This window comes from Bubalus kerabau, chromosome 4 (genome assembly GCF_029407905.1).
Source record: "Bubalus kerabau isolate K-KA32 ecotype Philippines breed swamp buffalo chromosome 4, PCC_UOA_SB_1v2, whole genome shotgun sequence".
Lineage (NCBI taxonomy): Eukaryota > Metazoa > Chordata > Mammalia > Artiodactyla > Bovidae > Bubalus > Bubalus kerabau.
The window spans coordinates 8,031,623-8,044,683 of NC_073627.1; the positions used below are offsets into that span (position 1 = coordinate 8,031,623).

Genomic DNA, 13,061 nt, shown 5'->3' on the forward strand with positions numbered 1-13,061 from the left:
TCATTTATCTGCTACTAAAAGTTTATTTTACATTTGGAAACTATCAGGCTTCTTTTCACCCACTAAAAAATGGATATGACTGTAATTTCTCATAGCCACACCAATGGTGTCAAAAATGCTCAGATCAGAGAAACTTTGTGAAACATTTGGAAAATGCAACAAGACATGGTAGAACAGTGTGGAATTTTGTGTGAAACTACATTAAATTTCATCGTATGGATGGCTGACTTCAGAGATACAGATTTGAGTAAAATTGTGGTAACCATAGGATTTTTCTCTCTTTACTAAAAAGTGTATACCTCAAAAGAACAAACTATTGGGGTCACAGGGTTTTCCTAACATTCCAAGTCATCTTATTTCTACTATTCAAATAGGTCGTTGAGAATCATCTCAGTGAAGGAAGTGCTTCCCCAAGTAAATTACTGAAAATTTGTCTTATTTTCATATCGAATTTCTTTTCTAGATAATAAGGGCTGCTACATTTTCAGGCACCATTTCCAAAGGTTTAAGATATCGAATTAGCTCCAGCTTGTTAAAAAACAAACAAACAAAAATGCGCTTATTTGGGAATTCAGAACCAATAATATTCTCTTCTTTGTATGTCTATGCATTTGTAAATATGGAACTCACAAAATAAATAACTCCTTTAGGTCACCGAAGCATTTGTGAAGTTTTCCATAACAAGACCTGGGATTCGAATTCCCTGATTTTTTTTCTCCTGCTTTTCTTTGGTGAGATAACAAATCAGTTGTTCAGCCGCTAAGCCGCGTTCGACTCTTGCGACCCCATGAACTGTAGTCTGCCAGGCTCCTCTGTCCATGGGATTTTCCCAGCCAAGAGTATGAGAGGGTTGCCATTTTCCTCTGTAGGGGATCTTTCCCATCCAAGGATCGAACCCGCGTCTCGGGATTCTTGACCACTGAGCCACCTGGGAAGCCCATAACAAACCAGTATTTGTGTTCAACTGAGCCCAGGGGTCTCCATTTCCCAGCTGTTTCATCTGCATCAATCTCGTCCCCTTCGTGCCTCTGGAGCCTTTTGGGGTAGGGGCTGGTGACGAATACCTTCGTACACAAGCCCGATGGACCATCGGGGCTCCTGCCATGGAAAAAGCAGCGGCGCCGACGACGCGAGCCTGCAGACCAAGGCGCGGGGAGGAAACCCAGGCTCGGCAGAGGTGGTGAGCTCGCTCCCGCCGGGGCCAAACCGAGAGCTCGCCCTCGGCCGCGCACGCGCAGCCGCCTCCCCGCCGCTCCCGCCGTCTCCGGGGGGCCTTTTCTCCGCCCGGCTCAGGGGTGTCCGCGGCGGCGCCGGATCTGGCGAAAGCGGTCCCGTGAGGGCAGGCCGCCCCTGGCGCTGCCTTCCCCGTTCATGTGGTCGAGGCCAGAAGGAGGGGCGCGTGCGGAGCGCCGCAGAGGGGTGGCCGTGGCTCTGAGGAGAAGCCCCCGCCGCGGCGGGCGGCTGGGCCTGCAGGCAGTGCGGGAGGCGCTCGCGCGCGGGGTCCTCTCTCTCAGCGGGCCCTGAGCCGGAGCCCTGAGGCGCCAGCCTTGGCGGCACTGCGAATTCCCGGCGGCTGTGGTGCGGCGATATGGAGGAGTTCGACGGCGAGCCGACGGTCACTGTAAGGGGGCCCCGAACAGTACGCTTCCGCCCCGGGGCCCGGAGATTGGGTCCGTCTCGTCCCTGCCGCTGGCGAGGTGCCCGGCCCTTTCACAGTTGCCCCCCGTTCGGAAGTCGCATTAATTCGGTCCCCGCGTGTGGGTCGCGGTGGTCGCTGGGTTTCTGCTCCCTTGTATATTCTGAGGAATACCTGGCCCTGGAGACCGCCCCCCTAACTCTGTTCCTTTCCGTCCCTCGCCTCCCCGACCTCCCTGCTTCTCTGGCTTTTCCTCTTGGGCTAAAGCTTTAATGAGCGGGTTGGAGCCAGGCGGAGGTATTGTACGGCTTTTTTTCTCCCAGCATGGTAACCCACTCCAGTATTCCTGCCTGGAGAATCCCAGGGAAAGAGGAGCCTGGTGGGCTGCTGTCTATGGGGTCGCACAGAGTCGGACACGACTGAAATGACTTAGCAGCAGCAGCAAAGCTTCACGTCGCAGCCCCGTGAGCTTGGCTTCTGCTTGAGCTGGCCCAAGGTTTACCAGGTATAGTTCTCTTGAGAGACTGCTGTTGTTCAGTCGCCCGGTCGTGTCCGACTCTTTGGGACCGCATGGACTGCAGGACACCAGGCCTCCCTGTCCCTCACCACTTCCCAGAATTTGCTGAAGTTCAAGTTCATTCTATCCGTGATGTTGTCCTGTCATCTCATCCTCTGACGCCCTCTGCTCCTCCTGCCCTCGATCTTTCCCAGCATCAGGGACTTTGCCAAATGAGTCGTCTGTTCTCATCAGATGACCAATACTGGAGCTTCGGCTTCAGCAACAGTCCTTCCAGTGAGTATTCAGGGTTGACCTCTTAAGATTGACTAGTTTGATCTCCTTGCTGTCCAAGGGATTTTCAGGAGTCTTCTCCAGCACCACAGTTCAAAGGCATCAATTCTTGGGCGTTCTTCCTTTACAGTCCAACTCTCACAACTGTCCATGACCACTGGGAAGACCACAGCGTTGACCACATGGACCTTTGTCGGCAGCGTCTCTGCTTCTCAACTCACTGCCTAGGATTGTCATCACTTTCCTGTCAAGAAGCAATTGTCTTCTGATTTCATGGCTGCAGTCACTATCTGCAGTGATTTTGGAGCTCAAGAGGAAATCTGTCATTACTTCCACCTTTTCCCCTTGTATTTGCCATGCAGTAATGGGGCCAGATGCCATGATCTTAGTTTTTTTTTTTAAATATTTAGCCTTAAGCCGACTCTTTCACTCTCCTCCTTCACGCTCATCAAGAGGCTCTTTAGTTCCTCTTCACTTTCTGCCATTAGGGTGATATCTAATCCGCATGTCTAAGTCTGTTGATGTTTCTCCCGCTTATCTTGCTTCTGGCTTGTAACTCACCCAACCCAGCATTTCTCATGATGTACTCAGCCTATAGATTAAACAGTGACAGCAGACAGCCCTGTCATACCCCTTTCTCGATCTTGAACCGATCAGTTTTTCCATACAGGGTTCTAAACTTTGCTTCTTTGCCATTTAGCAGGGCTTATAGGTTACCAAGAGCTAAGAGGTGTAGAATAAGCCTAAGTGGACGGACGGAAATATTTGCCGGTCAGGGAGTATTTCTCAGGAGACAAGTGAGATGGTCTGGTGTTCCCATCTCTGTAAGAGCTTTCCACAGTTTGTCATGATCCACACAGTCACAGGCTTTAGGGCAGTCAATGAAGCAGAGATAGATGTTTTTCTGAAATTCCCTTGCTTTCTGTATCATCCAGCAAGTGTTGGCAATTTGATCTCTAGTTCCTCTTTCTTTTCTAAGCCCAGCTTGGACATCTGGAAGTTCTTGGTGTGCATAATGCTTCAGCCTAGCATGCAAGATTTTAGGCATGATCTTACTAGCATGTGAGATGAGTGCAATTGTCCGATGGTTAGCACATTCTTTGGTACTACCCTTCTGGGGAATTGGGATGAAGATTGACCTTTTCCAGTCCTGTGGCCACTGCTGGGTCTTCCAGACTTGCTAACATAATGAATGCAAAACCTTGATGGTATACTCCTTTAGGGATTTGAGTAGTTCTGCTGGAATTTCATCACATCCACTAGCTTTAACAGCAGTGCTTCTCTTAAGGCCCACTTGACTTTGCACTCCAGAATGTCTGACTCTGGGTGACTGACTATACCACTGTAGCAATCCGCTTCATTAAGATATTTTTTATACAGTTCTTCCATGTATTCTTTCTATCTCTTCTTGGTCTTTTCAGCATCTACTAGGTCTTGGGAGAATATCCTGCTTTTTCATTGCTCTGTTTGCTTTCACATCTGTTTGAACTCTCAGGAGAGTATGTCAGATGTGGATGATATATGATGCTTAGAAGGAGATCCATGGCTGTTAGAAGAGGGATACTTATCCTTCCCCCATCTGGAATGCTCTTCTCTCTTGGGTTTCTATCCCACACATTTTTTTACGTACAAGCTCCAGCAGCCTCTTTGTCAGAAAAGCTTTCCCTGACTTCCCTGACTAGGAAATATTTCCGTCTGTCTATTTAGGCTTGTTTTGCATCTCTTAGCTCTTGGTAACCTGTAAGCCCTGCTAAACAGCAAGCTGCTTGACCTTATATTTTTCCTTTTTAGAAAGTTGAAATGCCTTCAGCTTTCTGCTGAAGCCATCAAATTGCAAAGCAGTATCTCACAAAAGCAAAAACTGAAAATAGAAGTCAATTCAAAGCTAACTAGACAAGAGACATGAGATCTCAAACAGCAGTGAATGTGGGATGTTACTCTCTATAAAGCTTACTGCTATATCCTATAGAAAGTTAACTTTTAATGCATACGTGAAGTACTTTAAATGCTAAATATCCATCAAGGACTGTGTCAGTGTTTTGGGGGAGGAAAAATAGACTATTGGAATCACTGGGACTTTTTCAGACTACATGTTATCTTGCTTTTCCCTCCTTTACTTATGTCAGAATCTTTGGATGGGGAAACTTTCCCAGTACTCTGCGACCCTGGAGAGCTACTTGCTATTGAACCATGACAATTAGTCATGCATTTACAAATAGAATGAAAACAATCTAAGCTGAGTTTTGCCCCCAGTAGTGATGACTGACTTGTGACAACCCAGCTTTACATTGGTGTTGGGGAGACCAGGTAGGAGGACCAGGTTGGCCTTGTGGACACAGCCTCTCAGAAGGGCATCATCCATAGTCTAGAATCTGAACCTCAACAATGAAAGTTTGAATTCAGTCATGTCTGTATTTGAGAGTTAGTCTGCTCTTTAAGCTTGCTCTATGTGGTGTTGGAGAAGACTCTTGATAGTCCCTTGGACTGCAAGGAGATCAACCAGTCCATTCTAAAGGAGATCAGCCCTGGGTGTTCTTTGGAAGGAATGATGCTAAAGTTGAAACTCCAATACTTTGGCCACCTCATGCAAAGAGTTGACTCATCGGAAAAGACTCTGATGCTGGGAGGGATTGGGGGCAGGAGGAAAAGGGAATGACAGAGGATGAGATGGCTGGATGGCATCACCGACTCCATGGACATGAGTTTGAGTGAACTCCGGGAGATGGTGATGGACAGGGAGGCCTGGCGTTCTGCGATTCATGGGGTCACAAAGAGTCAGACACAACTGAGCGACTGAACTGAACTGATACACACTCTCAAGAGGCTGATGAGTAACCTTGAAAACTATTGTCACTTTTTGTAGCAGGGTGAATATATCAAGGCTCATGAAGGCCAGTTAGTAACTAGCAGATTCAGAAATGTTTCAGTGTGGATCCAAAGAGATTAATCTTGAGTAGTTTTTCTAGACCAATGGTATTATCTTTTTAGGTCAAGGACTCTTAAGAAATGTGAGTTACAGTTCTTGTCTTTTTTTTTCCTAAGGGCTTCCCTGGTGGCTCAGCTGGTAAAGAATCTGCCTGCAATGTGGGAGACCTGGGTTGGGAAGATCCCCTGGAGAAGGGAGCAGCTATCCACTCCAGTATTCTGGCCTGGAGAATTCCTTGGACTGTATAGTCCATGGGGTCACAAAGAGTCGGACATGACTGAGCAACTTTCACTTCACTTCACTTTTTGGTTCTTTCCAGATAAATACCTAGAAGTGGAATTGCTGGGGTATAGGAGAGATGCATGTACTCAGTTGTGCCTGACTCTTTGTGACCCAATGGACTGTAGCCCTCCATGCTCCTCTGTCCATGGGATTTTCCAGGAAAGAATAATGGAGGGGGTTGCCATTTTCTTCTCCAGGGAATCTTCCCCACCTAGGGATCAAACCTGTGTCTCCTGCATTGGCAGGCAGATTCTTTACCCCTAGCGTGACCTCAGTGGGTCATGAGGGAACGAGGAGGATTACAAGGGTTGCTCCTAACAGTTGGGGAAGGCTTTGTCCTACTGCGGGAGCTGGAATGAGATTTGGGAATGAGTAGCAGAAGTCCCTGTTTTGGGACTTCCCTTGTGGTTCAGTGGATAAGAATCCACCTGCCAATGCAGGGGACACGGGTTCAGTCCTTGTTCCAGGCAGATTTCACATGAGCCGCGGGACAGCTAAGCCCATGCGCTCTAGAGCCTGTGCGCCACAACTGGAGAAGCCACCACAGTGAGAAGCCCGAGCACCACAACTACAGAAAGCCCGTGTGCAGCCATAAATTAAGTTCCTGTTTTGGCTCTTGATTTTATGGATATAGCTCTGGAGGTTAGATAACACATAAAGGGTGGATTATGCAGTTGGATTTATGAAGCTGAGACTCAGAGGAATTGGTGTGACTGAGTTGGAGAAAAAAATAAAGCACCATTAAGATGTGACATAGAGGCCATGGGATTGGAGGTCTTTTTAGTGAGTACAGTGGTTCAATTCCTGTTTAATTTTTTTAACTGCCCTTTTTCTGAACTACAGATCACTAAATTACCATATAATAATTGATTAGGGGGTAGCTTTCTTTTTTATCAGCACTTGAGAAGTGGCAGGCTGGGTTAAGGTGCCTAACAAAACTCTCTTGCTCATTTAGGGTCTAACAGACTGGGCTCATCTCAGCCACACTCAGTTGTATTTTTAGATTTATAGATTAATAACTTCTACTACCACTGATTACTAGAATTATACTTGCAAGTCAATTGATAGCAAAGCCTTTAGGAAGAATAACAATTTCTGTGCCTTATTTTTTTTTACTAGTGGATTCCAGGAGTGAATTCCCAGAAAAAGCAAATGTGTTTTGACTGGGGTCCAGGGGAGATGCTGGTGTGTGAAACCTCTTTCAATAAAAAAGGTAGGTTTTTTTGTTTCTCTTGTAGATTATCTGTGTTGGTACAATTGTTTTTTTTTTTTTCTTTATTCTCTCAGATTTGAGTACCTGAGATATGAAAACAAACGAACTTATTTTGTACCATTTTCATTTTTGAAACTTTTTAGCTGTTTAAGATTTTCATTGATTTGTGAGACTTGGCAGATGTTGAGTCTAGGGGAAAAAAGTTAACAATGATCTTCCCAATGTTAAAGAAGGTTTTCTTTATACTTAAAAGCTTGAAGCTTTTTGTTTCCCTTTTTGTCCTGAGTGACTAAATTCTCTTTGTAGTGGTCCCCTCACTGTGAATGGTGGCAGATGTCATGGCCCTTACCTTCATTTTTTCATTGTGAACAAAATAACTTGTCTTCTAAGCTCCATCAGGTGTCAGACATGGCTCTTACCTTTCCGATTGAGACTCCCTATAGGAGTAAGGTAAAATCGACATCTTGATACTTGATTTTGCTTTCTCCTTTTCAAGAGAGAAATCTCAGGAAATGTTGAAAGGATTATTTTGTGAATCTTTGTCATGTTCTTTATCTAAATATAGAGGTTTTCCTCTTTTGTTGGGAGCACATTGAGCTAATGAAGGTCATACAATTAAGGTAGTATGCAGTTCGTGTGATTTTTTTTTTTTTTTTAAATTAAATTTTTTTGCCACTTGGCATGGCATGTGGGATGTAAGTTCCCTCACTAGGGATTGAACCCATGACCCCTGCATTGGAAGCATGGAGTTGCAACCACTAGACCACCGATGCTCAGTAGTGTCTGACTCTTTGCAATCATATGGACTGTAGCCCTCTAGCCTCCTCTGTCCATGGGATTCCCCAGGCAAGGATACTGGAGTGGGATGCCATTTCCTTCTCCAGGGAATCTTTCTGACCAGGGATCGAACTCTCATCTCTTATGTCTTCTGCATTGGCGGGCGTGTTCTTTACCATTGTGCCACCTGTGAAGCCCCTCATGTAATTTTTAAGCAGAGTAGTTTTTCTTTATTTTATAGTTTGAAATGATCCCTGATGTTGCCAAATATCTATGGGATATCTTGGTATTGAGAATCTCAAGTTTGGTAGAGTGGTAGAAGTTGCTCAGAAGAGAAACTTCTGTGACTGTGTCTGAATGGCTTCTTTCCCTGCTTAATGGGAAAGCTTATCAACATTTCTAGCTTGTCCTTGATTGTTGGAAACTCAGGATTTTCTTTCTTTTTTTATTTATTGAAATCACATTCACAACAAGCCATTGAACATTATCACAACTTATTTGAGAAGCTGCTGTATGTGAAATTTCCATAAATTGGTGGTTTATAATTTATCATTACAGAGCCTTTTCATCACTGTTGCAAAATAGTTTAGTCAGTTCTTGATTCTTTGTTTTAGGAATAATGGCAATAAAAAGTAATATAAAAAAAATATTTATTTCGACATTTTGTAAAACTTCAGCTGTAGGTTTATTTATTTAGAGTTTACATAGGGTAATATTAAGTGGTTTCCTTTTTTTTCCTAGTATATTTCAATGGATAGAGGTGAAATGTCTTTACAGAGTATGCTAGTGAGTTGAGGGATGAAGTCTAAGAGTAAACATTTGCGTATAAAAATTCACATATGTCATAAATCAAAGCAAGATCCTCTATGACCCACTTCCTGCTGCTGCTGCTAAGTCACTTCTGCTACTGCTAAGTCACTTCAGTCGTGTCCGACTCTGTGCGACCCCATAGATGGCAGCCCATCAGGCTCCCCCGTCCCTGGGATTCTCAAGGCAAGAACACTGGAGTCGGTTGCCATTTCCTTCTCCAATGTGTAAAAGTGAAAGTGAAGTCACTCGGTCATGTCCGACTCTTAGCGACCCCATGGACTGCAGCCTACCAGGCTCCTCCGTCCATGGGATTTTCCAGGCAAGAGTACTGGAGTGGGTTGCCATTGCCTTCTCCGTGACCCACCTCCTAGAGTAATGGAAATAAAAACAAAGTAAATAAGTGGGACCTGATTAAACTTAAAAGCTTTTGCACAGCAAAGGAAACTGTAAGCAAGGTGAAAAGAAAACCCTCAGCATGGGAGAAAATAATAGCAGATGAAGCAACTGACAAAGGATTAATTTCCAATATATACAAGCAGCTCATACAACTCAATACCAGAAAAACAACCCAATCAAAAAGTGGGGAAAAGACCTAAACAGACATTTCTCCAAAGAAGACATACAGATGGCTAGCAACCACATGAAAAAATGTTCAACATTGCTCATTATTAGAGAAGTACAAATAAAAACTACAATGAGACATCACCTCACACCGGTCAGAATGGCCCTCATCAAAAAGTCTACAGACAATAAATGCTGGAGAGGGTGTGGAGAAAAGGGAACACTCTTGCACTGTTGGTGGGAATGAAAATTGATGTCGCCACTATGGAAGAGGGCATGGAGATTCCTTAAAAAAAAACTAGGAATAAAACCACCATATGACCCAGCAATTCCACTCCTCAACATACACCCTGAGGAAACCAAAATTGAAAGAGACACATGTATCCCATTATTCTTTGCAGCACTATTTACAATAGCTAGAACATGGAAGCAACCTAGATGTCCATCAACGGATGAATGGATAAAGAAATTGTGGTATATATACACAATGGAATATTCAGTTCAGTCGCTCAGTCGTGTCCGACTCTTTGTGACCCCATGAATCGCAGCACGCCAGGCCTCCCTGTCCACCAACTCCCGGAGTTCACTCAGACTCAACGTCCATCGAGTCAGTGATGCCATCCAGCCATCTCATCCTCTGTCGTCCCCTTCTCCTCCTGCCCCCAATCCCTTCCAGCATCAGTCTTTTCCAATGAGTCAACTCTTCGCATGAGGTGGCCAAAGTACTGGAGTTTCAGCTTTAGCATCATTCCCTCCAAAGAAATCTCAGGGCTGATCTCCTTCAGAATGGACTGGTTGGATCTCCTTGCAGTCCAAGGGACTCTCAAGAGTCTTCTCCAACACCACAGTTCAAAAGCATCAATTCTTCGGTGCTCAGCCTTCTTCACAGTCCAACTCTCACATCCATACATGACCACAGGAAAAACCATAGCCTTGACTGGACGGACCTTTGTTGGCAAAGTAATGTCTCTGCTTTTGAATATGCTATCTAGGTTGGTCATAACTTGCCTTCCAAGGAGTAAGCGTCTTTTAATTTCATGGCTGCAGTCACCATCTGCAGTGATTTTGGAGCCCAAAAAAGTAAAGTCTGACACTGTTTCCACTGTTTCCCCATCTATTTCCCATGAAGTGATGGGACCAGATGCCATGATCTTCGTTTTCTGAATGTTGAGCTTTAAGCCAACTTTTTCACTGTCCACGTTCACTTTCATCAAGAGGCTTTTGAGTTCCTCTTCACTTTCTGCCATAAGGCTGGTGTCATCTGCATATCTGAGGTTATTGATATTTCTCCTAGCAATCTTGATTCCAGCTTGTGTTTCTTCCAGTCCAGCGCTTCTCATGATGTATTCTGCATATAAGTTAAACAAGCAGGGTGACAACATACAGCCTTGACGTACTCCTTTTCCTATTTGGAACCAGTCTGTTCCATGTCCAGTTCTAACTGTTGCTTCCTGACTTGCATACAGATTTCTCAAGAGGCAGATCAGGTGGTCTGGTATTCCCATCTCTTTCAGAATGTTCCACAGTTTATTGTGATCCACACAGTCAAAGGCTTTGGCATAGTCAATAAAGCAGAAATGCATGTTTTTTAGGAACTCTCTTGCTTTTTCCATGATCCAGTGGATGTTGGCTATTGGATCTCTGGTTCCTCTGCCTTTTCTAAAACCAGCTTGGACATCTGGAAGTTCACGGTTCATGTATTGCTGAAGCCTGGCTTGGAGAATTTTGAGCATTACTAGAGTGTGAGATGAGTGCAATTGTGTGGTAGTTTGAGCATTCTTTGGCATTATCTTTCTTTGGGATTGGAATGAAAACTGACCTTTTCCAGTCCTGTGGCCACTGCTGAGTTTTCCAAATTTGCTGGCATATTGAGTGCAGCACTTTCACAGCATCATCTTTCAGGATTTGAAAGAGCTCAACTGGAATTCTATCACCTCCACTAGCTTTGTTTGTAGTGATGCTTTCTAAGGCCCACTTGACTTCACATTCCAGGATGTCTGGCTCTAGATGAGTGACCATATCATCTCAGCCATAAAAAGGAACGCATTTGAGTCAGTTCTAATGAGGTGGATGAACCTAGAATCTATTATACAGAGTGAAGTGAGAGAGAAAGATAAATACCATATTTTAACATGTATATACGAAGAATTTATTTGCAGGGCAACAGTGGAGAAACAGACATAGAGAATAGACTTAATGGCCATGGGGAGAGGGGAGGGGAGGGTGAGATGTATGGAAAGAGTAACATGGAAACTTACATTACCATATGTAAAATAGAGAGCCAATGGGAATTTGCTTTATGGCTGAGGAAACTCAAACTGGGGCTCTGTATCAACCTAGAGGGGTGGGACGGAGAGGGAGATGGGAGCGGGGTTCAAAAGGGAGGGCACATATGTATACCTATGGCTGATTAATGTTGAGGCTTGACAGGAAACAGTAATATTCTGTAAAGCAATTATCTTTCAATAAAGAATTAAAAAAACATAAAAAAATATTCACGTATGGGGGCTTCCCAGGTGGCTGAGTGATAAAGAATCCACCCACCAATGCAGGAGACATGGGTTCGATCCCTGGTCCAGGAAGATCCCATATGCCATGGAGCAACTAATCCGGTGTGCCACAACTTGAACCTGTGCTCTAGAGCCCAAGAACTGCAACTGCTAAACCAGTGCACCACAACTACTGAAATGCATGCCCTAGAGCCCGTGCTCCACAATAAGAGAAGCCGCGGCAAAGAGAAGCCCGGGCACCGCAACTAGAGAGTAGGCCCCGCTCCCTGCAACTAGAGAAAAATCCAAGCAGCAACGAAGACCCAGCACAGCCAAAATAAAAACTTAAAAATTCATATATGAGGAATTTCTCCTGCTATCCAGTGATTAGGACTCTGTGCTCCCACTGCGAGGGTGTGGGTTCAAGCCCTGGTTGGGAAACTAAGGTCCTACATGCTGCATGGCCAGAAAAAGTAAAAATTGCCGGGGTCCAGCCCCGGTGGATCCAGGGAATTCGAAGCGGGGACGGCGTCGGCGAGGATCAGGAAACAACTGCTTAATTAAACGTTAATTAAGGATATAAAGAGTGGTGAAATAAGGATAGCTCAGTAGGAAAATTCAGTGAAGAAAAGAGGCTGAATAATTCAGCCAGAAGGTAAGAGAAAGAAAGACATGAGGAGACCAAGTTTCGGTGAACAAGGACTGCACTTTATTTTCCAAAGTAGTTTTTATACCTTAAGTTATGCATAGAGGATAATGGGGGAAGGGGTAGAGTCATGCAGTAAGCCAGGCTTTCTTCCTGCAAACTTATCATATGCAAAAGTTTAAGTGATTTGCATCATCTTCTGGCCCGGAGGCCTGTTAACATTTTAAGACCCTTTCTTCAGAAATCTTATTTTTCTCTAAAGGTGATTAGTCAAGCGCCACCCTCCAAAAGCCTTAGATAAAGTTGCATTCCTACGGAGCAAAGGTGTGGTGGGCTATAACAAGAAAAAGAATTAACTCAAGGGTCCCAAGTTACAAACATTAAAGCTACTATTTACACCAATTATATTAACCAATACACTGCCAGAGACACAGCAGGTAAGGGATATGGAGACTTAGCAGCAAACATTGGCCCAACAAGTGAAAAACCCTTCACCAGTACAATTTCTAATCAATCTTTTAACTACTCAAAGGAATCTGTATTTAGACAGTTTAGAACATCTCATGCCTCTCACAGTTGGGAGGCTCTGAGCAATCACATGTGGCCAGAAAAACCTATTCAGGCAGGCTAGAGTATTGCCAAAGGAGTTTGTAGGTTAAACACTGTCACACCCAGGAATTATTAACTGGAGCTCTAAGCTAACTCTTTTTTCAGAGAGAGAGGTAGTGGGGGACAGCCCCCCATAAAGTCAGAGGTGTAGGTGAGAGCACAAAGCAGAAAGTAGGCAGACTCTGGTTTTGGGGGTAGATGCTCAAGAATTTCCAGGGGGACTCCTGAGGCTCGATCCCGCCTTTGCGTATGCCGAGCCTCCTTCCTCATGACCTTTGCCACGGCGGAGTGCCTCACACTGGCTCCCAGCAGAGATAGAATT

At 44.7% G+C, this 13,061-nt stretch overlaps 1 protein-coding gene across 3 annotated transcripts in view; it reads left to right on the top strand.

Moving 5' to 3' along the window:
* Positions 1-1,379: 1,379 nt before the first annotated feature.
* NUP85 (nucleoporin 85) overlaps positions 1,380-13,061 on the top strand; it is a 29,294-nt gene continuing 17,612 nt past the window's right edge. The window contains exons 1-3 of one of the 3 annotated variants that reach the window (XM_055575117.1): positions 1,380-1,621; positions 2,348-2,429; positions 6,754-6,847. In XM_055575117.1, the coding sequence (XP_055431092.1) occupies positions 2,388-2,429; positions 6,754-6,847 (136 nt within the window). In that variant the 5' untranslated portion in view covers positions 1,380-1,621; positions 2,348-2,387. Of the gene's footprint in view, positions 1,698-2,347; positions 2,430-6,753; positions 6,848-13,061 lie in introns of all 3 variants that reach the window. The other 2 variants (XM_055575118.1, XM_055575119.1) reach the window with 2 other exon arrangements.